General features: G+C 40.9%; 2 protein-coding genes, 1 long non-coding RNA gene and 1 pseudogene across 3 annotated transcripts; all 4 read right to left on the bottom strand.

The window, feature by feature from the left end:
• Window positions 1–235: 235 nt before the first annotated feature.
• Window positions 236–3,106, bottom strand: LOC117860281 (uncharacterized). The gene is made up of 6 exons (XM_072294508.1): window positions 2,041–3,106; window positions 1,754–1,950; window positions 1,505–1,666; window positions 1,039–1,428; window positions 788–958; window positions 236–529 (listed from the first exon to the last, which is right to left on the bottom strand). Exons 2-4 carry the CDS (start codon window positions 1,868–1,870, stop codon window positions 1,168–1,170), a joined length of 540 nt encoding a protein of 179 aa, XP_072150609.1. The 5' UTR covers window positions 1,871–1,950; window positions 2,041–3,106; the 3' UTR covers window positions 236–529; window positions 788–958; window positions 1,039–1,167.
• Window positions 3,107–9,404: 6,298 nt separating this feature from the next.
• LOC117860301 (uncharacterized) lies at window positions 9,405–10,840 on the bottom strand. Its single transcript, XM_034743569.2, has 3 exons — window positions 10,500–10,840; window positions 9,908–10,109; window positions 9,405–9,686 (listed from the first exon to the last, which is right to left on the bottom strand). Exons 1-3 carry the CDS (start codon window positions 10,778–10,780, stop codon window positions 9,657–9,659), a joined length of 513 nt encoding a protein of 170 aa, XP_034599460.1. The 5' UTR covers window positions 10,781–10,840; the 3' UTR covers window positions 9,405–9,656.
• A 6,569-nt stretch (window positions 10,841–17,409) lies between these two features.
• Window positions 17,410–18,839, bottom strand: LOC117860325 (uncharacterized). Its single transcript, XR_004641451.2, has 3 exons — window positions 18,505–18,839; window positions 17,913–18,114; window positions 17,410–17,691 (listed from the first exon to the last, which is right to left on the bottom strand). It is a non-coding gene; the product is annotated as an uncharacterized lncRNA (long non-coding RNA).
• A 5,638-nt stretch (window positions 18,840–24,477) lies between these two features.
• Window positions 24,478–25,852, bottom strand: LOC117860353 (uncharacterized; annotated as a pseudogene).
• Between the last annotated feature and the right edge of the window lie 555 nt (window positions 25,853–26,407).

Below are 26,407 nucleotides of genomic sequence, written 5' to 3'. Positions count from 1 at the left end.
TCCTGGCCCTAACACTCGGCAAACATGCCAATCTAGGCCCAGATTTTGGCCCCTTTGCCGAGTTTCACAGGCCCTAACACTCGGCAAAGATTCCATTTTAAGCCCAGAATGCACAGTTTTTTGCCACATGGCCCCTTTGCCAAGTGTATTTCGCATGGCACTCGGCAAAGAGGGCTTTTGCTGAGTGTAACACTTGGCAAAGCTACCATATATATCCAATTTATTTTGTTCGGTCACATATAACATACCATACTCAAATAAACATTACGTCCATCACAGATAGTTCACAATAAGCATCATAGGTAGTTCATATAGATATATCGACAACACATAAATGCAAATAAACTTCAGAATCACAAGTAGGTTTGTTCACAATCACAAATGCAAATACTCTTAAAAATCACAAGTAGGTTTGTTCACAATCGCTCTCGAGGCTCATCATAAATGCAAATAAACGTAGTCACTGTGATCATGGTGACCATTGTGAGCACGGTCGGTCATAAGGCTCATTCGATGCCGCAGATTGATTCTGCACAAAGGAGAAGAGATAAATCATTCACAAGAACGAAACATACAAGTATTAGAAATAAACTAGCAACTAGAAATAGTGATTAATTCTGCGAAAACTGAAAGTAGCTAAGTTAAAGTGATTGAGAAAGAAACAATGATTACAAGGTTAACTACAAACTAGAAATAAACTAGAAATTAGAAACGCACATCACAAAGGAGAAAAGATTGATTCTGCATAAACTAGAAACGGTGATTATAAGATTATGAAGTCACTCACAGTGCCTGGTGGAGTATTTGGAGCAGGTTGAGGAGTAGGGACTAGCATCGGTGGCGGAGGTTGACCGATTGCAGCGTAAACACCCCTCATCATTTCAAACATCTGCAAACGCTCTGCCTCCATCCTCCGCTCGAGCTCCTGCCGTAGCCTCCTCTCTTGTTCCAGCTGGGCCTACAATATTTCATCCTAATGTTACAATGCAACGCAAAAGTATGTAAAAATCAATGAACGATGAATAAAATAGAAATAACCTGGAGTTCGTTCATCTGGAACCTTGTAGAGTCCGGCCAGGGGCGTATCGCTGGGCTGGAACTCGTGCTCCGTGCTCGAAGCTGGGAGAGAGTCGGAGCACTGGCCGTGTCGATTGTGTCGTCACCAATCTAGAACCGGCCATGCTTCTTGCCTCCTCCCGTCCTCATGACCACTTCTCCATCAAGGTCATGGGCACTCGGATCGTACTCTGGGCCATGGACTGCCCTTGCCATCGATGTGTATCCATCAAGGCAACTGTGGACGGACTCATAGTTGTACGCCAAGGGTGGGTCATCCGGGTTGTAGGCGACGTCAGCCATCACCTTGCCCTTGTGGGCCAAATCATATGCCTTGAACTGGGAGCAAGGCTCGCCACCATGTGCCGCCGACTGCAAAAAAAAGCAATATGATTAGAAATTATGGAGAATTGACCGTTAGAATAAAGAAATGCATTCGTGTACCCACGTATTCTGAGAGTTTGAGGTTGCCTTGATGGTGTGGTGCACCCCTCATCCACAAACGCCGCTCCCAGCAAGTGTTGTGATTCTCCTCCCACGCGGGGTCGCACCACCTGTCCACCATTCGGGCCCAGCACTGCAGATCGTGGGCGCACCACCATGGAGGCACCTACGTCATCAAGTATATGACATATAAGAAAATGAAATTAAGTGTAATTAATCTTAGAAAAAATAAGTATTAATGTTCTATATTTACCTGCATGTATTGTTCCCGGGTTAGCTTCATGGTTCTTGCCTCACTTTTAGCGATCCTCACTCTATGGATGTCTGCATGGTATTGGATCACGGCCTGGACGCGCGCCTCGTAGTGCATGTCCTTGATGACTTTCTTGGCAGATTTGTCAGCCACAGCATCCGCCTTGGCCTCGTATCCCTCCTTGCATCTAAAGAAATCTTGCATATAGACGCGATGTATCCAGTCATTATTTCAAGAATGTCCAATCAGTGCCATGTATTGAGCAATGTAGTGCCAGAAAGAGTTACCCAAAGCTCGGCCTTGAAACGCTACACCTTGTTGGCGAATACCCTACCATCCCGATCAAGGGCGTTGGGGATGGCAGCATAGTGGGCCCACGTGTAGGCTGGCTCGACAGTTTCGTCGAACTGCACCAGGCCAGGGGACTTTTCCCTAATCAAAATACCAAGGATGCCGTTCACATTGCGGGCGCGGCGTGGGAGGACGGTGGCACGGGACGTGCCTACGGCAAGGCATTGGGAGCTGGCAGCGGGTGTGCGGGTGCGTGTGTGCAGGTGGGTTTGCGTGTGTGCGTGTGGGGGGGGTGAGGGACGCGCCGGTGGATATGAAGTTTGTTGGCTGAGTATCTTAGATCTGACACTCGGCAAAGATGGGTTTGTCGAGTTCCCTGATTCGACATTCGGCAAACCCTGCTTTTTTTTAATTTTCCTTCTTTTCCTTCTTTTCCATAACGTGTTTTTCTAAAATTATTCTGATGTACTTTGAAAATACCTTGTCAAATTCACTCAACAATATATACTTAATTTTTCTACAAATATTATTCCATTATTTTATGCAGTTACAACTCAAATTTAATTTATATCCATTAAAATTCTATAATTGCACTGAATAAATTAAAATTATCAAAGGGAGATCCAAAAAATTACCAAAATGAAAAGGCAAGCAATGTCATCCAGCGCGCGTACTGCAGAGATGGAAAAGGCAAGCAATGAAAGCACGGCTATTGCATAGTAGGAGGCCATGGCTAGCTAGGATCGTAGGGTATCTATTTCCTTACTCCCGTATCGTATTTGAAGTGTGATAGAAGGGGGTTGTATTTATAGAGGGATCTACCCTAGTCCATAGAAGGTAACATGGTTTCACATGGCCCTGGTATGCTGCACTCATGTTTGTTGAATACTTTATATGGGGGTAAATATGCAGTGCAAACCATCTGGTAGGTGGAATCCCGAAAACTCCCACCATGGACCGTCAGATCGGAGATATACGGTGCAAGCAGCTAGGCACAGTTCCTCGGAACATTTTTCATACAACCCCCTGCCTTATACTGCACGCCACCAACATCCCCACATTAATATCTAAGTGCAATAAATTCGACCGTGCAGTTGCACTGGCCAATGGTCCAAGTTGCAATCGGTCTATACTTTGAGTTGCAAATATTGTAGACCACATACTCCCCTGGTCGCATTAAATTGGGATATTCCTAACTCGGTTGGGAGTAGCTAGTCAACAGTATTTGCAACTCCAAGGCCAGTTGGAATCAAAGAAACAAGGGACACATAGCTCACATGATGCTGGCAATATACTATGTAGGTCAGTTGGAATCCTTTGCTGTGGTTTCGAAAGTCATTATCAGGCTGTTTAGTTTTTATAAATTACCACTCCCAATTAATAAATATAAGGTAGGTTTTAGGATTCATGCAAGTAAAATTTCCATCAGTTTGACCATTAATGTAATTTTCTTCGGAAGAATGAGCATACAAAATAATTATTACTAGATGCTCCGTAAAACTTCTGCTATACATAAAAATCATTATCATAATCATCATGGTGGCACAGAAATTTTTCTCAAAACATCACCTAGCCGTAGACGGTGTCAACGTCCTAAACAACTTGTATTCTCAATTATAATAAGTGGTTAATCAGATCTGGGATACATATGGTACTTAGCTCAGAACTTCAACCTAGCATTATGTGCCTCTTAACTCAGGTTGACAGAACAAACCGTGTGATCTAGTAACGTGTAGCAGGACTGGATAGTCATTATATTAATGGAACTCCAGTTAATGGGCAGAGGATGAATAATTAACAATGTGCTTATCCTGGATCCAGAAAGATACATGTGAGACGATGTTGCATGCATGTGCTACACTGCGTACTTAGTGGAGCCCTAAATTATATGTAGACGAATCAGAGCAACAACCCCCACTTGACTCACATATTGCTGGAAGAGATTTTGGTAAAGTCAAATGCAAATCTTTCATAATTCAGGTATCATGTTATTGCTTCCTACTCCCTCCGTCCCAAATTATAGGTCGTTTTGGCATTTGTAGGATCATAACTTTTGCTATGCACCTTGGCATTTCTAGGATCATATCTTTTGCTTGCATAGCAAAAGTTATGATTATAGAAGTGCCAAAACGACCTACGATTTATTAGGACGGAGGGAGTAAGTGATTACTTGATCGGATCAAAGGGGCAAATTATAATTTATTATGACTCGATGGTTTGTTTCTTTACTCTTGTAAACTGTACCAAACATGTGATCCAACGTGTAATTCCACACATATTGTCGGCGGCTCTTTCTCCTCAGTCAACTCAAATCCTTGGTTATTTTTGCTTCATAATTGTTTATGATGGTTATTATTTCTCAAGAGTTATTGATTCATAAATGATTACACTTGATCAGATCGGAGAGAAAAAATATAGGTTATGACTCAATGTAAACAGTACCAAACATGTGATCCAACGTGTAATTGCTCACATATCGCTGGCAGATCTTTCTCCAGAGTCAACTTGAATCCTTGTAATTATTGCTTCATAATTACGCGTGTGGATCCCTAGGCTCAGCATGCATCCCGAGGCTTAGTACCGGTTGGTTTTTGACCCGAGTATTAGTACCGGCACTAACGGCTAGTTCCCCAGTAGCGCCCCGTGATCCCCTTTAGTACCGGGTGCAGGCTTCATCGGTACTAAAGGTTACGCATTAGTACCAGTTCAAGCCTCCAACCAGTACTAATGTGCCTGAGGACCTTTAGTACTGGATCCAGAAAGATACATGTGAGACGATGTTGCATGCATGTGCTACACTGCGTACTTAGTGGAGCCCTAAATTATATGTAGACGAATCAGAGCAACAACCCCCACTTGACTCACATATTGCTGGAAGAGATTTTGGTAAAGTCAAATGCAAATCTTTCATAATTCAGGTATCATGTTATTGCTTCCTACTCCCTCCGTCCCAAATTATAGGTCGTTTTGGCATTTGTAGGATCATAACTTTTGCTATGCACCTTGGCATTTCTAGGATCATAACTTTTGCTTGCATAGCAAAAGTTATGATTATAGAAGTGCCAAAACGACCTACGATTTATTAGGACGGAGGGAGTAAGTGATTACTTGATCGGATCAAAGGGGCAAATTATAATTTATTATGACTCGATGGTTTGTTTCTTCACTCTTGTAAACTGTACCAAACATGTGATCCAACGTGTAATTCCACACATATTGTCGGCGGCTCTTTCTCCTCAGTCAACTCAAATCCTTGGTTGTTTTTGCTTCATAATTGTTTATGATGGTTATTATTTCTCAAGAGTTATTGATTCATAAATGATTACACTTGATCAGATCGGAGAGAATAAATATAGGTTATGACTCAATGTAAACAGTACCAAACATGTGATCCAACGTGTAATTGCTCACATATCGCTGGCAGATCTTTCTCCAGAGTCAACTTGAATCCTTGTAATTATTGCTTCATAATTACGCGTGTGGATCCCTAGGCTCAGCATGCATCCCGAGGCTTAGTACCGGTTGGTTTTTGACCCGAGTATTAGTACCGGCACTAACGGCTAGTTCCCCAGTAGCGCCCCGTGATCCCCTTTAGTACCGGGTGCAGGCTTCATCGGTACTAAAGGTTACGCATTAGTACCAGTTGAAGCCTCCAACTAGTACTAATGTGCCTGAGGACCTTTAGTACTGGATCCAGAAAGATACATGTGAGACGATGTTGCATGCATGTGCTACACTGCGTACTTAGTGGAGCCCTAAATTATATGTAGACGAATCAGAGCAAAAACCCCCACTTGACTCACATATTGTTGGAAGAGATTTTGGTAAAGTCAAATGCAAATCTTTCATAATTCAGGTATCATGTTATTGCTTCCTACTCCCTCCGTCCCAAATTATAGGTCGTTTTGGCATTTGTAGGATCATAACTTTTGCTATGCACCTTGGCATTTCTAGGATCATAACTTTTGCTTGCATAGCAAAAGTTATGATTATAGAAGTGCCAAAACGACCTACGATTTATTAGGACGGAGGGAGTAAGTGATTACTTGATCGGATCAAAGGGGCAAATTATAATTTATTATGACTCGATGGTTTGTTTCTTCACTCTTGTAAACTGTACCAAACATGTGATCCAACGTGTAATTCCACACATATTGTCGGCGGCTCTTTCTCCTCAGTCAACTCAAATCCTTGGTTGTTTTTGCTTCATAATTGTTTATGATGGTTATTATTTCTCAAGAGTTATTGATTCATAAATGATTACACTTGATCAGATCGGAGAGAATAAATATAGGTTATGACTCAATGTAAACAGTACCAAACATGTGATCCAACGTGTAATTGCTCACATATCGCTGGCAGATCTTTCTCCAGAGTCAACTTGAATCCTTGTAATTATTGCTTCATAATTACGCGTGTGGATCCCTAGGCTCAGCATGCATCCCGAGGCTTAGTACCGGTTGGTTTTTGACCCGAGTATTAGTACCGGCACTAACGGCTAGTTCCCCAGTAGCGCCCCGTGATCCCCTTTAGTACCGGGTGCAGGCTTCATCGGTACTAAAGGTTACGCATTAGTACCAGTTGAAGCCTCCAACTAGTACTAATGTGCCTGAGGACCTTTAGTACTGGATCCAGAAAGATACATGTGAGACGATGTTGCATGCATGTGCTACACTGCGTACTTAGTGGAGCCCTAAATTATATGTAGACGAATCAGAGCAAAAACCCCCACTTGACTCACATATTGTTGGAAGAGATTTTGGTAAAGTCAAATGCAAATCTTTCATAATTCAGGTATCATGTTATTGCTTCCTACTCCCTCCGTCCCAAATTATAGGTCGTTTTGGCATTTGTAGGATCATAACTTTTGCTATGCACCTTGGCATTTCTAGGATCATAACTTTTGCTTGCATAGCAAAAGTTATGATTATAGAAGTGCCAAAACGACCTACGATTTATTAGGACGGAGGGAGTAAGTGATTACTTGATCGGATCAAAGGGGCAAATTATAATTTATTATGACTCGATGGTTTGTTTCTTTACTCTTGTAAACTGTACCAAACATGTGATCCAACGTGTAATTCCACACATATTGTCGGCGGCTCTTTCTCCTCAGTCAACTCAAATCCTTGGTTATTTTTGCTTCATAATTGTTTATGATGGTTATTATTTCTCAAGAGTTATTGATTCATAAATGATTACACTTGATCAGATCGGAGAGAAAAAATATAGGTTATGACTCAATGTAAACAGTACCAAACATGTGATCCAACGTGTAATTGCTCACATATCGCTGGCAGATCTTTCTCCAGAGTCAACTTGAATCCTTGTAATTATTGCTTCATAATTACGCGTGTGGATCCCTAGGCTCAGCATGCATCCCGAGGCTTAGTACCGGTTGGTTTCTGACCCGAGTATTAGTACCGGCACTAACGACTAGTTCCCCAGTAGCGCCCCGTGATCCCCTTTAGTACCGGGTGCAGGCTTCATCGATACTAAAGGTTACGCATTAGTACCAGTTGAAGCCTCCAACCAGTGACAATGTGCCTGAGGACCTTTAGTACCGGGTGGAGGCTTCACCCAGTAATTGGCAACCTTTAGTACCGGGTGGAGCCTCCACCCGGTACTAACTTCCCTCCTATAAATCAGACATCTTCTTCCTCCTGCCCCAGCCATTTCCTCCAGCTCGGTCTTTTCTAGCACTATATTTTCAAGATGGCAGATCACCCCCTTACGGAAACAACCCATGGTCTTGGTCAATGTGGATTGGATTAGCCTTGGAATACACTCAGCAGAAAATGCTACTTCTGGTGAAAGGGGCTCTTGAGTAGTAGTTACAGCAGCTGAGTAGGATCCAGCAGGCCTAGTTTTCACTCCCTGTCGTAGATAACTAAATGGGTCTTCCCTACTGACTTCGATAGAAAATGGTACCTTCGAGTCAACTTGCCATATGAAAGAGAATGCCATTGCGAACGTCAACAAGTTAAAATGTCTTATTTGTCCCTGTAACTAGACTTGCACCTGCAATATGTTTAGGTGGGTCAGATAAGAAAGAAGGAACTGGGCATTCTCTATCGAAAGATGCTAGTCGATCATTGCAAAACCATGAGGTCTAAACCCTAAAAGTGGAAGCACTGAGGATTATAGTAATTTTTCTAACTCCATATACAATCCATGGTTAGAATTCTCTTCTGTTACCTGTACAAGGTACGAACGAACAATAGGATTCTCAAATCGGCAGGGACTTCCTATGATTTGCGATACTATTTGCACACACTAACTTCCTATTGCCAACACAAGGCATATAGCATTGGAAATCCATCACATAAAGGAGTCTCGTACCGGAAAATACCATTCTAGAAGAGGGTATACCCCACGCAATTAGTCTTTACACTTCTCCCTTGAAGGTTCCACCTGTGCTTCACTGATTTGAAGGTAAACTCCCGAAGGTATTTAGCTCTAATTATCTCTTGCCAAATCCAATCCACTCTTTGAAATCTCCACAAACGTTTACAAAGCACGTTGATATTGAGTTTTCATATGTTTTGCCCCCCATAGTGCCCCGTATTTCCATAATTTTGTTAATTTAGATCTCAATCCAAGATAGTAATATCTCCATATTACCCTTGGCATGGTATAGTCTTGCGTATAGAGGTTATTATTTTCCTACCCCAATGTTTACCCTAGTGTTTTCTTGTTAATCCGTGATACAATGTTGCAATTATTGCTTAATTGTGGAAATAAATTCATAACCCTGGAATAGACCTAGTTAAATTGTACAATGTTATTCCATGTGCTTTCAAGCTAAATTTCTAAGTAATACTAGAATCATTTGAAGTACATGCCAGCCATTCTGGCGTCATCACCAAGGTAACTATTGGCGAGAGTTATGAAATTTAAGAGCAGTCTATTTATATTAAATTAAGAATGGCCTTAGTAGCTTTTTCCTGTTGTGTCTGTATTTGGGTGCATATAGGTACTACTGGAGAAACAACGTTTACTACCGGTCGGGAACCCCTTTGCTACCCGTTTCCTAGGACAATGCATGACTAGGCTAGACCATCCATTTTTAGAGTTGCGTAACTTGTAGCTTGCCGGAAAATGATGCCTTCACTATGGCAACTGTACTGCCAGTTATGAACGACCACCGAAGACTAGTATTGCTACATGTGTTTTAGAACCGGGTGTGGTACATTGGGTATCACTGCCACACTCGCAGCCCTGGTACGGGAAATAAAAGTGATTTTTCTGGTGGTATTATTCCTTCACAACATAGCAAGGCTACAGTTGCTAGATGTTTGAGTCACACAAAATTCTCGAACCATGAAGAGAATGCCCAGAAAAATATTACTAAAACATCTTTTCACAAAAAAATGGCACATTTATTGATGATAGGATCTTTTGTGACGAGGAGAACATGACATAAAAAGGTATGAAGAATTGCATGCAATGCTCTCTAGAATACAACTGAGTGGTTGGTAAGTCACAATACATAGGCGGATAATTTATTTAGGATGAAGCATAAAATAGATCGTAGATCTAGTAGTCATCTCGTCTCAACACACACAAACATGCGAAGGATGGTCTCAATCTATGTCCGAAGTGCAATGTCTCAAGGGAAAATGCCAATACCACCCGGAATCTGCATAAAATTTATGAATGTGGTCATTCATCATTTGTGAGTATTGTTTCCATCACATATTCACATTCATGGAGATGAATTCATCTATTCACTAAAACTACTTCTATGTACACTGCAGTGGTAAGGTATGTATAGATGTTTGCTGTCCTATTTAATTTTATCCAAAATATGAAGAGAAAATTTCAATACTAGCAACAGATAAAAATGTATCTGGCACTTACCGGAATGGTTTCCTTTGAAGTGTAGTATGCAAATATGGATATTTCAAAGGTCCTGCTGGCACCGTCTTCTTGGATTATTTTGTAATTTATAATACCTCGTGCCATTGTAAGGTCTCCTGTACCCCCCATAACACTCCACTGGCCTGGTCCACTGATCTTGCCCCCAAGACGGCCCATCACCTTAAGTGTTGATCCAGCGAGGCTATTTTGTTGACAGAATCAGAATATGCATGCATAATTTAAAAGGTCAGGAGTAGCAGTGTAGGGCGTAACAGTTGCATCACCAAGTTCTAGTCCAAAACAGAGTTTGGGACAAGGTCCCAGTAAAAGATTGAAAACTTTGTCCATACAAAACTTGTAAAGTACCTGGTTCAAAAAAATGGAGATGGTATATGTCCGTTTACAATCGTATTAAAATTGCATTGATATATCATATGTTTTATATTTTTATAACAAAATTAATAAAAAGTTGTCGAAGCTATGTTTAAAACCCCAAAACATCTTTTTGAAGACAACCACATAATATGATAAACATACACTTGTGTAAATACCACAACACAAGCAATTCTGTAGCCAAAAAAGGATTCTTTACCTTCCACTCTCGAACACCAAATCCATTATGGTTTCCCATAAATTCTGGGCTGGGTTGGCACGGGTCGTGAGGCCCTCTGCATGCCCGATGGGATTCCCATCAGGCCCATCCTTTATGACCCAATTAATGATGACTGTATCAGTTCCCAAAGGCCTTTGGTCCGTGGCATATGTCTGTTTTATGTATAGGGTGGTTTGCAGCTTCTTGTCATCCAGCGCGCGTACCGCAGAGATGGAAAAGGCAAGCAATGAAAGCACGGCTATTGCATAGTAGGAGGTCATGGCTAGCTAGGATCGTAGGGTATCTATTTCCTTACTCCCGTATCGTATTTGAAGTGTGATAGAAGGGGGTTGTATTTATAGAGGGATCTACCCTAGTCCATAGAAGGTAACATGGTTTCACATGGCCCTGGTATGCTGCACTCATGTTTGTTGAATACTTTATATGGGGGTAAATATGCAGTGCAAACCATCTGGTAGGTGGAATCCCGAAAACTCCAACCATGGACCGTCAGATCGGAGATATACGGTGCAAGCAGCTAGGCACAGTTCCTCGGAACATTTTTCATACAACCCCCTGCCTTATACTGCACGCCACCAACATCCCCACATTAATATCTAAGTGCAATAAATTCGACCGTGCAGTTGCACTGGCCAATGGTCAGGGTTGCAATCGGTCTATACTTTGAGTTGCAAATATTGTAGACCACATACTCCCCTGGTCGCATTAAATTGGGATATTCCTAACTCGGTTGGGAGTAGCTAGTCAATAGTATTTGCAACTCCAAGGCCAGTTGGAATCAAAGAAACAAGGGACACATAGCTCACATGATGCTGGCAATATACTATGTAGGTCAGTTGGAATCCTTTGCTGTGGTTTCGAAAGTCATTATCAGGCTGTTTCGTTTTTATAAATTACCACTCCCAATTAATAAATATAAGGTAGGTTTTAGGATTCATGCAAGTAAAATTTCCATCAGTTTGACCATTAATGTAATTTTCTTCGGAAGAATGAGCATACAAAATAATTATTACTAGATGCTCCGTAAAACTTCTGCTATACATAAAAATCATTATCATAATCATCATGGTGGCACAGAAATTTTTCTCAAAACATCACCTAGCCGTAGACGGTGTCAACGTCCTAAACAACTTGTATTCTCAATTATAATAAGTGGTTAATCAGATCTGGGATACATATGGTACTTTGCTCAGAACTTCAACCTAGCATTATGTGCCTCTTAACTCAGGTTGACAGAACAAACCGTGTGATCTAGTAACGTGTAGCAGGACTGGATAGTCATTATATTAATGGAACTCCAGTTAATGGGCAGAGGATGAATAATTAACAATGTGCTTATCCTGGATCCAGAAAGATACATGTGAGACGATGTTGCATGCATGTGCTACACTGCGTACTTAGTGGAGCCCTAAATTATATGTAGACGAATCAGAGCAACAACCCCCACTTGACTCACATATTGCTGGAAGAGATTTTGGTAAAGTCAAATGCAAATCTTTCATAATTCAGGTATCATGTTATTGCTTCCTACTCCCTCCGTCTCAAATTATAGGTCGTTTTGGCATTTGTAGGATCATAACTTTTGCTATGCACCTTGGCATTTCTAGGATCATAACTTTTGCTTGCATAGCAAAAGTTATGATTATAGAAGTGCCAAAACGACCTACGATTTATTAGGACGGAGGGAGTAAGTGATTACTTGATCGGATCAAAGGGGCAAAGTATAATTTATTATGACTCGATGGTTTGTTTCTTCACTCTTGTAAACTGTACCAAACATGTGATCCAACGTGTAATTCCACACATATTGTCGGCGGCTCTTTCTCCTCAGTCAACTCAAATCCTTGGTTATTTTTGCTTCATAATTGTTTATGATGGTTATTATTTCTCAAGAGTTATTGATTCATAAATGATTACACTTGATCAGATCGGAGAGAAAAAATATAGGTTATGACTCAATGTAAACAGTACCAAACATGTGATCCAACGTGTAATTGCTCACATATCGCTGGCAGATCTTTCTCCAGAGTCAACTTGAATCCTTGTAATTATTGCTTCATAATTACGCGTGTGGATCCCTAGGCTCAGCATGCATCCCGAGGCTTAGTACCGGTTGGTTTTTGACCCGAGTATTAGTACCGGCACTAAAGGCTAGTTCCCCAGTAGCGCCCCGTGATCCCCTTTAGTACCGGGTGCAGGCTTCATCGGTACTAAAGGTTACGCATTAGTACCAGTTGAAGCCTCCAACCAGTACTAATGTGCCTGAGGACCTTTAGTACTGGATCCAGAAAGATACATGTGAGACGATGTTGCATGCATGTGCTACACTGCGTACTTAGTGGAGCCCTAAATTATATGTAGACGAATCAGAGCAACAACCCCCACTTGACTCACATATTGCTGGAAGAGATTTTGGTAAAGTCAAATGCAAATCTTTCATAATTCAGGTATCATGTTATTGCTTCCTACTCCCTCCGTCCCAAATTATAGGTCGTTTTGGCATTTGTAGGATCATAACTTTTGCTATGCACCTTGGCATTTCTAGGATCATAACTTTTGCTTGCATAGCAAAAGTTATGATTATAGAAGTGCCAAAACGACCTACGATTTATTAGGACGGAGGGAGTAAGTGATTACTTGATCGGATCAAAGGGGCAAATTATAATTTATTATGACTCGATGGTTTGTTTCTTTACTCTTGTAAACTGTACCAAACATGTGATCCAACGTGTAATTCCACACATATTGTCGGCGGCTCTTTCTCCTCAGTCAACTCAAATCCTTGGTTATTTTTGCTTCATAATTGTTTATGATGGTTATTATTTCTCAAGAGTTATTGATTCATAAATGATTACACTGTATCAGATCGGAGAGAAAAAATATAGGTTATGACTCAATGTAAACAGTACCAAACATGTGATCCAACGTGTAATTGCTCACATATCGCTGGCAGATCTTTCTCCAGAGTCAACTTGAATCCTTGTAATTATTGCTTCATAATTACGCGTGTGGATCCCTAGGCTCAGCATGCATCCCGAGGCTTAGTACCGGTTGGTTTTTGACCCGAGTATTAGTACCGGCACTAACGGCTAGTTCCCCAGTAGCGCCCCGTGATCCCCTTTAGTACCGGGTGCAGGCTTCATCGGTACTAAAGGTTACGCATTAGTACCAGTTGAAGCCTCCAACCAGTACTAATGTGCCTGAGGACCTTTAGTACTGGATCCAGAAAGATACATGTGAGACGATGTTGCATGCATGTGCTACACTGCGTACTTAGTGGAGCCCTAAATTATATGTAGACGAATCAGAGCAACAACCCCCACTTGACTCACATATTGCTGGAAGAGATTTTGGTAAAGTCAAATGCAAATCTTTCATAATTCAGGTATCATGTTATTGCTTCCTACTCCCTCCGTCCCAAATTATAGGTCGTTTTGGCATTTGTAGGATCATAACTTTTGCTATGCACCTTGGCATTTCTAGGATCATAACTTTTGCTTGCATAGCAAAAGTTATGATTATAGAAGTGCCAAAACGACCTACGATTTATTAGGACGGAGGGAGTAAGTGATTACTTGATCGGATCAAAGGGGCAAATTATAATTTATTATGACTCGATGGTTTGTTTCTTTACTCTTGTAAACTGTACCAAACATGTGATCCAACGTGTAATTCCACACATATTGCCGGCGGCTCTTTCTCCTCAGTCAACTCAAATCCTTGGTTATTTTTGCTTCATAATTGTTTATGATGGTTATTATTTCTCAAGAGTTATTGATTCATAAATGATTACACTTGATCAGATCGGAGAGAAAAAATATAGGTTATGACTCAATGTAAACAGTACCAAACATGTGATCCAACGTGTAATTGCTCACATATCGCTGGCAGATCTTTCTCCAGAGTCAACTTGAATCCTTGTAATTATTGCTTCATAATTACGCGTGTGGATCCCTAGGCTCAGCATGCATCCCGAGGCTTAGTACCGGTTGGTTTTTGACCCGAGTATTAGTACCGGCACTAACGGCTATTTCCCCAGTAGCGCCCCGTGATCCCCTTTAGTACCGGGTGCAGGCTTCATCGGTACTAAAGGTTACGCATTAGTACCAGTTGAAGCCTCCAACCAGTACTAATGTGCCTGAGGACCTTTAGTACTGGATCCAGAAAGATACATGTGAGACGATGTTGCATGCATGTGCTACACTGCGTACTTAGTGGAGCCCTAAATTATATGTAGACGAATCAGAGCAAAAACCCCCACTTGACTCACATATTGTTGGAAGAGATTTTGGTAAAGTCAAATGCAAATCTTTCATAATTCAGGTATCATGTTATTGCTTCCTACTCCCTCCGTCCCAAATTATAGGTCGTTTTGGCATTTGTAGGATCATAACTTTTGCTATGCACCTTGGCATTTCTAGGATCATAACTTTTGCTTGCATAGCAAAAGTTATGATTATAGAAGTGCCAAAACGACCTACGATTTATTAGGACGGAGGGAGTAAGTGATTACTTGATCGGATCAAAGGGGCAAATTATAATTTATTATGACTCGATGGTTTGTTTCTTTACTCTTGTAAACTGTACCAAACATGTGATCCAACGTGTAATTCCACACATATTGTCGGCGGCTCTTTCTCCTCAGTCAACTCAAATCCTTGGTTATTTTTGCTTCATAATTGTTTATGATGGTTATTATTTCTCAAGAGTTATTGATTCATAAATGATTACACTTGATCAGATCGGAGAGAAAAAATATAGGTTATGACTCAATGTAAACAGTACCAAACATGTGATCCAACGTGTAATTGCTCACATATCGCTGGCAGATCTTTCTCCAGAGTCAACTTGAATCCTTGTAATTATTGCTTCATAATTACGCGTGTGGATCCCTAGGCTCAGCATGCATCCCGAGGCTTAGTACCGGTTGGTTTCTGACCCGAGTATTAGTACCGGCACTAACGACTAGTTCCCCAGTAGCGCCCCGTGATCCCCTTTAGTACCGGGTGCAGGCTTCATCGATACTAAAGGTTACGCATTAGTACCAGTTGAAGCCTCCAACCAGTGACAATGTGCCTGAGGACCTTTAGTACCGGGTGGAGGCTTCACCCAGTAATTGGCAACCTTTAGTACCGGGTGGAGCCTCCACCCGGTACTAACTTCCCTCCTATAAATCAGACATCTTCTTCCTCCTGCCCCAGCCATTTCCTCCAGCTCGGTCTTTTCTAGCACTATATTTTCAAGATGGCAGATCACCCCCTTACGGAAACAACCCATGGTCTTGGTCAATGTGGATTGGATTAGCCTTGGAATACACTCAGCAGAAAATGCTACTTCTGGTGAAAGGGGCTCTTGAGTAGTAGTTACAGCAGCTGAGTAGGATCCAGCAGGCCTAGTTTTCACTCCCTGTCGTAGATAACTAAATGGGTCTTCCCTACTGACTTCGATAGAAAATGGTACCTTCGAGTCAACTTGCCATATGAAAGAGAATGCCATTGCAAACGTCAACAAGTTAAAATGTCTTATTTGTCCCTGTAACTAGACTTGCACCTGCAATATGTTTAGGTGGGTCAGATAAGAAAGAAGGAACTGGGCATTCTCTATCGAAAGATGCTAGTCGATCATTGCAAAACCATGAGGTCTAAACCCTAAAAGTGGAAGCACTGAGGATTATAGTAATTTTTCTAACTCCATATACAATCCATGGTTAGAATTCTCTTCTGTTACCTGTACAAGGTACGAACGAACAATAGGATTCTCAAATCGGCAGGGACTTCCTATGATTTGCGATACTATTTGCACACACTAACTTCCTATTGCCAACACAAGGCATATAGCATTGGAAATCCATCACATAAAGGAGTCTCGTACCGGAAAATACCATTCTAGAAGAGGGTATACCCCACGCAATTAGTCTTTACACTTCTCCCTTGAAGGTTCCACCTGTGCTTCACTGATTTGAAGGTAAACTCCCGAAGGTATTTAGCTCTAATTATCTCTTGCCAAATCCAATCCACTCTTTGAAATCTCCACAAACGTTTACAAAGCACGTTGATATTGAGTTTTCATATGTTTTGCCCCCCATAGTGCCCCGTATTTCCATAATTTTGTTAATTTAGATCTCAATCCAAGATAGTAATATCTCCATATTACCCTTGGCATGGTATAGTCTTGCGTATAGAGGTTATTATTTTCCTACCCCAATGTTTACCCTAGTGTTTTCTTGTTAATCCGTGATACAATGTTGCAATTATTGCTTAATTGTGGAAATAAATTCATAACCCTGGAATAGACCTAGTTAAATTGTACAATGTTATTCCATGTGCTTTCAAGCTAAATTTCTAAGTAATACTAGAATCATTTGAAGTACATGCCAGCCATTCTGGCGTCATCACCAAGGTAACTATTGGCGAGAGTTATGAAATTTAAGAGCAGTCTATTTATATTAAATTAAGAATGGCCTTAGTAGCTTTTTCCTGTTGTGTCTGTATTTGGGTGCATATAGGTACTACTGGAGAAACAACGTTTACTACCGGTCGGGAACCCCTTTGCTACCCGTTTCCTAGGACAATGCATGACTAGGCTAGACCATCCATTTTTAGAGTTGCGTAACTTGTAGCTTGCCGGAAAATGATGCCTTCACTATGGCAACTGTACTGCCAGTTATGAACGACCACCGAAGACTAGTATTGCTACATGTGTTTTAGAACCGGGTGTGGTACATTGGGTATCACTGCCACACTCGCAGCCCTGGTACGGGAAATAAAAGTGATTTTTCTGGTGGTATTATTCCTTCACAACATAGCAAGGCTACAGTTGCTAGATGTTTGAGTCACACAAAATTCTCGAACCATGAAGAGAATGCCCAGAAAAATATTACTAAAACATCTTTTCACAAAAAAATGGCACATTTATTGATGATAGGATCTTTTGTGACGAGGAGAACATGACATAAAAAGGTATGAAGAATTGCATGCAATGCTCTCTAGAATACAACTGAGTGGTTGGTAAGTCACAATACATAGGCGGATAATTTATTTAGGATGAAGCATAAAATAGATCGTAGATCTAGTAGTCATCTCGTCTCAACACACACAAACATGCGAAGGATGGTCTCAATCTATGTCCGAAGTGCAATGTCTCAAGGGAAAATGCCAATACCACCCGGAATCTGCATAAAATTTATGAATGTGGTCATTCATCATTTGTGAGTATTGTTTCCATCACATATTCACATTCATGGAGATGAATTCATCTATTCACTAAAACTACTTCTATGTACACTGCAGTGGTAAGGTATGTATAGATGTTTGCTGTCCTATTTAATTTTATCCAAAATATGAAGAGAAAATTTCAATACTAGCAACAGATAAAAATGTATCTGGCACTTACCGGAATGGTTTCCTTTGAAGTGTAGTATGCAAATATGGATATTTAAAAGGTCCTGCTGGCACCGTCTTCTTGGATTATTTTGTAATTTATAATACCTCGTGCCATTGTAAGGTCTCCTGTACCCCCCATAACACTCCACTGGCCTGGTCCACTGATCTTGCCCCCAAGACGGCCCATCACCTTAAGTGTTGATCCAGCGAGGCTATTTTGTTGACAGAATCAGAATATGCATGCATAATTTAAAAGGTCAGGAGTAGCAGTGTAGGGCGTAACAGTTGCATCACCAAGTTCTAGTCCAAAACAGAGTTTGGGACAAGGTCCCAGTAAAAGATTGAAAACTTTGTCCATACAAAACTTGTAAAGTACCTGGTTCAAAAAAATGGAGATGGTATATGTCCGTTTACAATCGTATTAAAATTGCATTGATATATCATATGTTTTATATTTTTATAACAAAATTAATAAAAAGTTGTCGAAGCTATGTTTAAAACCCCAAAACATCTTTTTGAAGACAACCACATAATATGATAAACATACACTTGTGTAAATACCACAACACAAGCAATTCTGTAGCCAAAAAAGGATTCTTTACCTTCCACTCTCGAACACCAAATCCATTATGGTTTCCCATAAATTCTGGGCTGGGTTGGCACGGGTCGTGAGGCCCTCTGCATGCCCGATGGGATTCCCATCAGGCCCATCCTTTATGACCCAATTAATGATGACTGTATCAGTTCCCAAAGGCCTTTGGTCCGTGGCATATGTCTGTTTTATGTATAGGGTGGTTTGCAGCTTCTAGTCATCCAGCGCGCGTACCGCAGAGATGGAAAAGGCAAGCAATGAAAGCACGGCTATTGCATAGTAGGAGGCCATGGCTAGCTAGGACCGTAGGGTATCTATTTCCTTACTCCCGTATCGTATTTGAAGTGTGATAGAAGGGGGTTGTATTTATAGAGGGATCTACCCTAGTCCATAGAAGGTAACATGGTTTCACATGGCCCTGGTATGCTGCACTCATGTTTGTTGAATACTTTATATGGGGGTAAATATGCAGTGCAAACCATCTGGTAGGTGGAATCCCGAAAACTCCCACCATGGACCGTCAGATCGGAGATATACGGTGCAAGCAGCTAGGCACAGTTCCTCGGAACATTTTTCATACAACCCCCTGCCTTATACTGCACGCCACCAACATCCCCACATTAATATCTAAGTGCAATAAATTCGACCGTGCAGTTGCACTGGCCAATGGTCCAAGTTGCAATCGGTCTATACTTTGAGTTGCAAATATTGTAGACCACATACTCCCCTGGTCGCATTAAATTGGGATATTCCTAACTCGGTTGGGAGTAGCTAGTCAACAGTATTTGCAACTCCAAGGCCAGTTGGAATCAAAGAAACAAGGGACACATAGCTCACATGATGCTGGCAATATACTATGTAGGTCAGTTGGAATCCTTTGCTGTGGTTTCGAAAGTCATTATCAGGCTGTTTAGATTTTATAAATTACCACTCCCAATTAATAAATATAAGGTAGGTTTTAGGATTCATGCAAGTAAAATTTCCATCAGTTTGACCATTAATGTAATTTTCTTCGGAAGAATGAGCATACAAAATAATTATTACTAGATGCTCCGTAAAACTTCTGCTATACATAAAAATCATTATCATAATCATCATGGTGGCACAGAAATTTTTCTCAAAACATCACCTAGCCGTAGACGGTGTCAACGTCCTAAACAACTTGTATTCTCAATTATAATAAGTGGTTAATCAGATCTGGGATACATATGGTACTTAGCTCAGAACTTCAACCTAGCATTATGTGCCTCTTAACTCAGGTTGACAGAACAAACCGTGTGATCTAGTAACGTGTAGCAGAACTGGATAGTCATTATATTAATGGAACTCCAGTTAATGGGCAGAGGATGAATAATTAACAATGTGCTTATCCTGGATCCAGAAAGATACATGTGAGACGATGTTGCATGCATGTGCTACACTGCGTACTTAGTGGAGCCCTAAATTATATGTAGACGAATCAGAGCAACAACCCCCACTTGACTCACATATTGCTGGAAGAGATTTTGGTAAAGTCAAATGCAAATCTTTCATAATTCAGGTATCATGTTATTGCTTCCTACTCCCTCCGTCCCAAATTATAGGTCGTTTTGGCATTTGTAGGATCATAACTTTTGCTATGCACCTTGGCATTTCTAGGATCATATCTTTTGCTTGCATAGCAAAAGTTATGATTATAGAAGTGCCAAAACGACCTACGATTTATTAGGACGGAGGGAGTAAGTGATTACTTGATCGGATCAAAGGGGCAAATTATAATTTATTATGACTCGATGGTTTGTTTCTTTACTCTTGTAAACTGTACCAAACATGTGATCCAACGTGTAATTCCACACATATTGTCGGCGGCTCTTTCTCCTCAGTCAACTCAAATCCTTGGTTATTTTTGCTTCATAATTGTTTATGATGGTTATTATTTCTCAAGAGTTATTGATTCATAAATGATTACACTTGATCAGATCGGAGAGAAAAAATATAGGTTATGACTCAATGTAAACAGTACCAAACATGTGATCCAACGTGTAATTGCTCACATATCGCTGGCAGATCTTTCTCCAGAGTCAACTTGAATCCTTGTAATTATTGCTTCATAATTACGCGTGTGGATCCCTAGGCTCAGCATGCATCCCGAGGCTTAGTACCGGTTGGTTTTTGACCCGAGTATTAGTACCGGCACTAACGGCTAGTTCCCCAGTAGCGCCCCGTGATCCCCTTTAGTACCGGGTGCAGGCTTCATCGGTACTAAAGGTTACGCATTAGTACCAGTCGAAGCCTCCAACCAGTACTAATGTGCCTGAGGACCTTTAGTACTGGATCCAGAAAGATACATGTGAGACGATGTTGCATGCATGTGCTACACTGCGTACTTAGTGGAGCCCTAAATTATATGTAGACGAATCAGAGCAACAACCCCCACTTGACTCACATATTGCTGGAAGAGATTTTGGTAAAGTCAAATGCAAATCTTTCATAATTCAGGTATCATGTTATTGCTTCCTACTCCCTCCGTCCCAAATTATAGGTCGTTTTGGCATTTGTAGGATAATAACTTTTGCTATGCACCTTGGCATTTCTAGGATCATAACTTTTGCTTGCATAGCAAAAGTTATGATTATAGAAGTGCCAAAATGACCTACGATTTATTAGGACGGAGGGAGTAAGTGATTACTTGATCGGATCAAAGGGGCAAATTATAATTTATTATGACTCGATGGTTTGTTTCTTTACTCTTGTAAACTGTACCAAACATGTGATCCAACGTGTAATTCCACACATATTGTCGGCGGCTCTTTCTCCTCAGTCAACTCAAATCCTTGGTTATTTTTGCTTCATAATTGTTTATGATGGTTATTATTTCTCAAGAGTTATTGATTCATAAATGATTACACTGTATCAGATCGGAGAGAAAAAATATAGGTTATGACTCAATGTAAACAGTACCAAACATGTGATCCAACGTGTAATTGCTCACATATCGCTGGCAGATCTTTCTCCAGAGTCAACTTGAATCCTTGTAATTATTGCTTCATAATTACGCGTGTGGATCCCTAGGCTCAGCATGCATCCCGAGGCTTAGTACCGGTTGGTTTTTGACCCGAGTATTAGTACCGGCACTAACGGCTAGTTCCCCAGTAGCGCCCCGTGATCCCCTTTAGTACCGGGTGCAGGCTTCATCGGTACTAAAGGTTACGCATTAGTACCAGTTGAAGCCTCCAACCAGTACTAATGTGCCTGAGGACCTTTAGTACTGGATCCAGAAAGATACATGTGAGACGATGTTGCATGCATGTGCTACACTGCGTACTTAGTGGAGCCCTAAATTATATGTAGACGAATCAGAGCAACAACCCCCACTTGACTCACATATTGCTGGAAGAGATTTTGGTAAAGTCAAATGCAAATCTTTCATAATTCAGGTATCATGTTATTGCTTCCTACTCCCTCCGTCCCAAATTATAGGTCGTTTTGGCATTTGTAGGATCATAACTTTTGCTATGCACCTTGGCATTTCTAGGATCATAACTTTTGCTTGCATAGCAAAAGTTATGATTATAGAAGTGCCAAAACGACCTACGATTTATTAGGACGGAGGGAGTAAGTGATTACTTGATCGGATCAAAGGGGCAAATTATAATTTATTATGACTCGATGGTTTGTTTCTTTACTCTTGTAAACTGTACCAAACATGTGATCCAACGTGTAATTCCACACATATTGTCGGCGGCTCTTTCTCCTCAGTCAACTCAAATCCTTGGTTATTTTTGCTTCATAATTGTTTATGATGGTTATTATTTCTCAAGAGTTATTGATTCATAAATGATTACACTTGATCAGATCGGAGAGAAAAAATATAGGTTATGACTCAATGTAAACAGTACCAAACATGTGATCCAACGTGTAATTGCTCACATATCGCTGGCAGATCTTTCTCCAGAGTCAACTTGAATCCTTGTAATTATTGCTTCATAATTACGCGTGTGGATCCCTAGGCTCAGCATGCATCCCGAGGCTTAGTACCGGTTGGTTTCTGACCCGAGTATTAGTACCGGCACTAACGACTAGTTCCCCAGTAGCGCCCCGTGATCCCCTTTAGTACCGGGTGCAGGCTTCATCGATACTAAAGGTTACGCATTAGTACCAGTTGAAGCCTCCAACCAGTACTAATGTGCCTGAGGACCTTTAGTACCGGGTGGAGGCTTCACCCAGTAATTGGCAACCTTTAGTACCGGGTGGAGCCTCCACCCGGTACTAACTTCCCTCCTATAAATCAGACATCTTCTTCCTCCTGCCCCAGCCATTTCCTCCAGCTCGGTCTTTTCTAGCACTATATTTTCAAGATGGCAGATCACCCCCTTACGGAAACAACCCATGGTCTTGGTCAATGTGGATTGGATTAGCCTTGGAATACACTCAGCAGAAAATGCTACTTCTGGTGAAAGGGGCTCTTGAGTAGTAGTTACAGCAGCTGAGTAGGATCCAGCAGGCCTAGTTTTCACTCCCTGTCGTAGATAACTAAATGGGTCTTCCCTACTGACTTCGATAGAAAATGGTACCTTCGAGTCAACTTGCCATATGAAAGAGAATGCCATTGCGAACGTCAACAAGTTAAAATGTCTTATTTGTCCCTGTAACTAGACTTGCACCTGCAATATGTTTAGGTGGGTCAGATAAGAAAGAAGGAACTGGGCATTCTCTATCGAAAGATGCTAGTCGATCATTGCAAAACCATGAGGTCTAAACCCTAAAAGTGGAAGCACTGAGGATTATAGTAATTTTTCTAACTCCATATACAATCCATGGTTAGAATTCTCTTCTGTTACCTGTACAAGGTACGAACGAACAATAGGATTCTCAAATCGGCAGGGACTTCCTATGATTTGCGATACTATTTGCACACACTAACTTCCTATTGCCAACACAAGGCATATAGCATTGGAAATCCATCACATAAAGGAGTCTCGTACCGGAAAATACCATTCTAGAAGAGGGTATACCCCACGCAATTAGTCTTTACACTTCTCCCTTGAAGGTTCCACCTGTGCTTCACTGATTTGAAGGTAAACTCCCGAAGGTATTTAGCTCTAATTATCTCTTGCCAAATCCAATCCACTCTTTGAAATCTCCACAAACGTTTACAAAGCACGTTGATATTGAGTTTTCATATGTTTTGCCCCCCATAGTGCCCCGTATTTCCATAATTTTGTTAATTTAGATCTCAATCCAAGATAGTAATATCTCCATATTACCCTTGGCATGGTATAGTCTTGCGTATAGAGGTTATTATCTTCCTACCCCAATGTTTACCCTAGTGTTTTCTTGTTAATCCGTGATACAATGTTGCAATTATTGCTTAATTGTGGAAATAAATTCATAACCCTGGAATAGACCTAGTTAAATTGTACAATGTTATTCCATGTGCTTTCAAGCTAAATTTCTAAGTAATACTAGAATCATTTGAAGTACATGCCAGCCATTCTGGCGTCATCACCAAGGTAACTATTGGCGAGAGTTATGAAATTTAAGAGCAGTCTATTTATATTAAATTAAGAATGGCCTTAGTAGCTTTTTCCTGTTGTGTCTGTATTTGGGTGCATATAGGTACTACTGGAGAAACAACGTTTACTACCGGTCGGGAACCCCTTTGCTACCCGTTTCCTAGGACAATGCATGACTAGGCTAGACCATCCATTTTTAGAGTTGCGTAACTTGTAGCTTGCCGGAAAATGATGCCTTCACTATGGCAACTGTACTGCCAGTTATGAACGACCACCGAAGACTAGTATTGCTACATGTGTTTTAGAACCGGGTGTGGTACATTGGGTATCACTGCCACACTCGCAGCCCTGGTACGGGAAATAAAAGTGATTTTTTCTGGTGGTATTATTCCTTCACAACATAGCAAGGCTACAGTTGCTAGATGTTTGAGTCACACAAAATTCTCGAACCATGAAGAGAATGCCCAGAAAAATATTACTAAAACATCTTTTCACAAAAAAATGGCACATTTATTGATGATAGGATCTTTTGTGACGAGGAGAACATGACATAAAAAGGTATGAAGAATTGCATGCAATGCTCTCTAGAATACAACTGAGTGGTTGGTAAGTCACAATACATAGGCGGATAATTTATTTAGGATGAAGCATAAAATAGATCGTAGATCTAGTAGTCATCTCGTCTCAACACACACAAACATGCGAAGGATGGTCTCAATCTATGTCCGAAGTGCAATGTCTCAAGGGAAAATGCCAATACCACCCGGAATCTGCATAAAATTTATGAATGTGGTCATTCATCATTTGTGAGTATTGTTTCCATCACATATTCACATTCATGGAGATGAATTCATCTATTCACTAAAACTACTTCTATGTACACTGCAGTGGTAAGGTATGTATAGATGTTTGCTGTCCTATTTAATTTTATCCAAAATATAAAGAGAAAATTTCAATACTAGCAACAGATAAAAATGTATCTGGCACTTACCGGAATGGTTTCCTTTGAAGTGTAGTATGCAAATATGCATATTTCAAAGGTCCTGCTGGCACCGTCTTCTTGGATTATTTTGTAATTTATAATACCTCGTGCCATTGTAAGGTCTCCTGTACCCCCCATAACACTCCACTGGCCTGGTCCATTAATCTTCCCCCCATGAAGGCCCATCACCTTAAGTGTTGATCCAGCGAGGCTATTTTGTTGACAGAATCAGAATATGCATGCATAATTTAAAAGGTCAGGAGTAGCAGTGTAGGGCTTGACAGTTGCATCGCCAAGTTCTAGTCCAAAACAGAGTTTGGGACAAGGTCCCAGTAAAAGATTGAAAACTTTGTCCATACAAAACTTTTAAAGTACCTAGTTCAAAAAAATGGAGATGGTATATGTCCGTTTAGAATCGTATTAAAATTGCATTGATAGTATCATATGTTTTATATTTTTAGAACAAAATTAAAAAATAGTTGTCCAAGCTATGTTTAAAACCCCAAAACATCTTTTTGAAGAAAGCCACGTAATATGATAAACATACACTTGTGTAAATACCACAACACAAGCAATTTTGTAGCCAAAAAAGGATTCTTTACCTTCCACTCTCGAACACCAAATCCATTATGGTTACCCAGAAATTCTGGGCTGGGTTGGCATGGGTCGTGAGGCCCTCTGCATGCCCGATGGTATTCCCAGCAGGCCCATCCTTTATGACCCAATTAATGACGATTGTATCAGTTCCCACAGCCCTTTGGTCCGTGGCAGGTGTCTGTTTTATGTATAGGGTGGTTTGCAGCTTCTTGTCATCCAGCGCGCGTACTGCAGAGGCCATTGCATAATAATGAAAGCACGGCTATTGCATAATAGGAGGCCATGGCTAGCTAGGATCGTAGGGTATCTATTTCCTTACTCCCTTATCGTATTTGTAGTGTGAGGGGGGTTTTATTTATAGATGGAGCTACCCTAGTCCATAGATGTATCTAGCAGTAGACAGTGTCAACGTCCTAAACAACTTGTATTCTGAATTATAATAAGTGGTTAATCAGATCTGGGATACATATGGTACTTTGCTCCGAACTTCAACCTAGCATTATGTGCTTCTTAACTCAGGTTGACAGACAAACCATGTGATCTAGTAAAGTGTAGCAGCACTACATAGTCATTAATGGAACTTCTGGTACCTTTGCCAGTTAATGGGTAGAGGATGAATAATTAACAATGTGCTTATCCTGGATTCAGAAAGATGCATATGACACGATATTGCATGTGCTACCCCGCTACTTCTTGGAGCCCTAAATTATATGTAGACGAATCAGAGCAACAACCCCCACTTGACTCAAATATCATTGGTAGAGAAGAGACCTTCCATCCAGCGTTTTTAGTCCCAATCGTCTTTGGACCCGGGACTAAAGGGCCTTTAGTCTTGGGTC

This window comes from Setaria viridis, chromosome 6 (assembly GCF_005286985.2).
Source record: "Setaria viridis chromosome 6, Setaria_viridis_v4.0, whole genome shotgun sequence".
Lineage (NCBI taxonomy): Eukaryota > Viridiplantae > Streptophyta > Magnoliopsida > Poales > Poaceae > Setaria > Setaria viridis.
The sequence above is the reverse complement of the archived record's forward strand: the minus strand, read 5'-3'. Positions and strand labels throughout refer to the sequence as shown.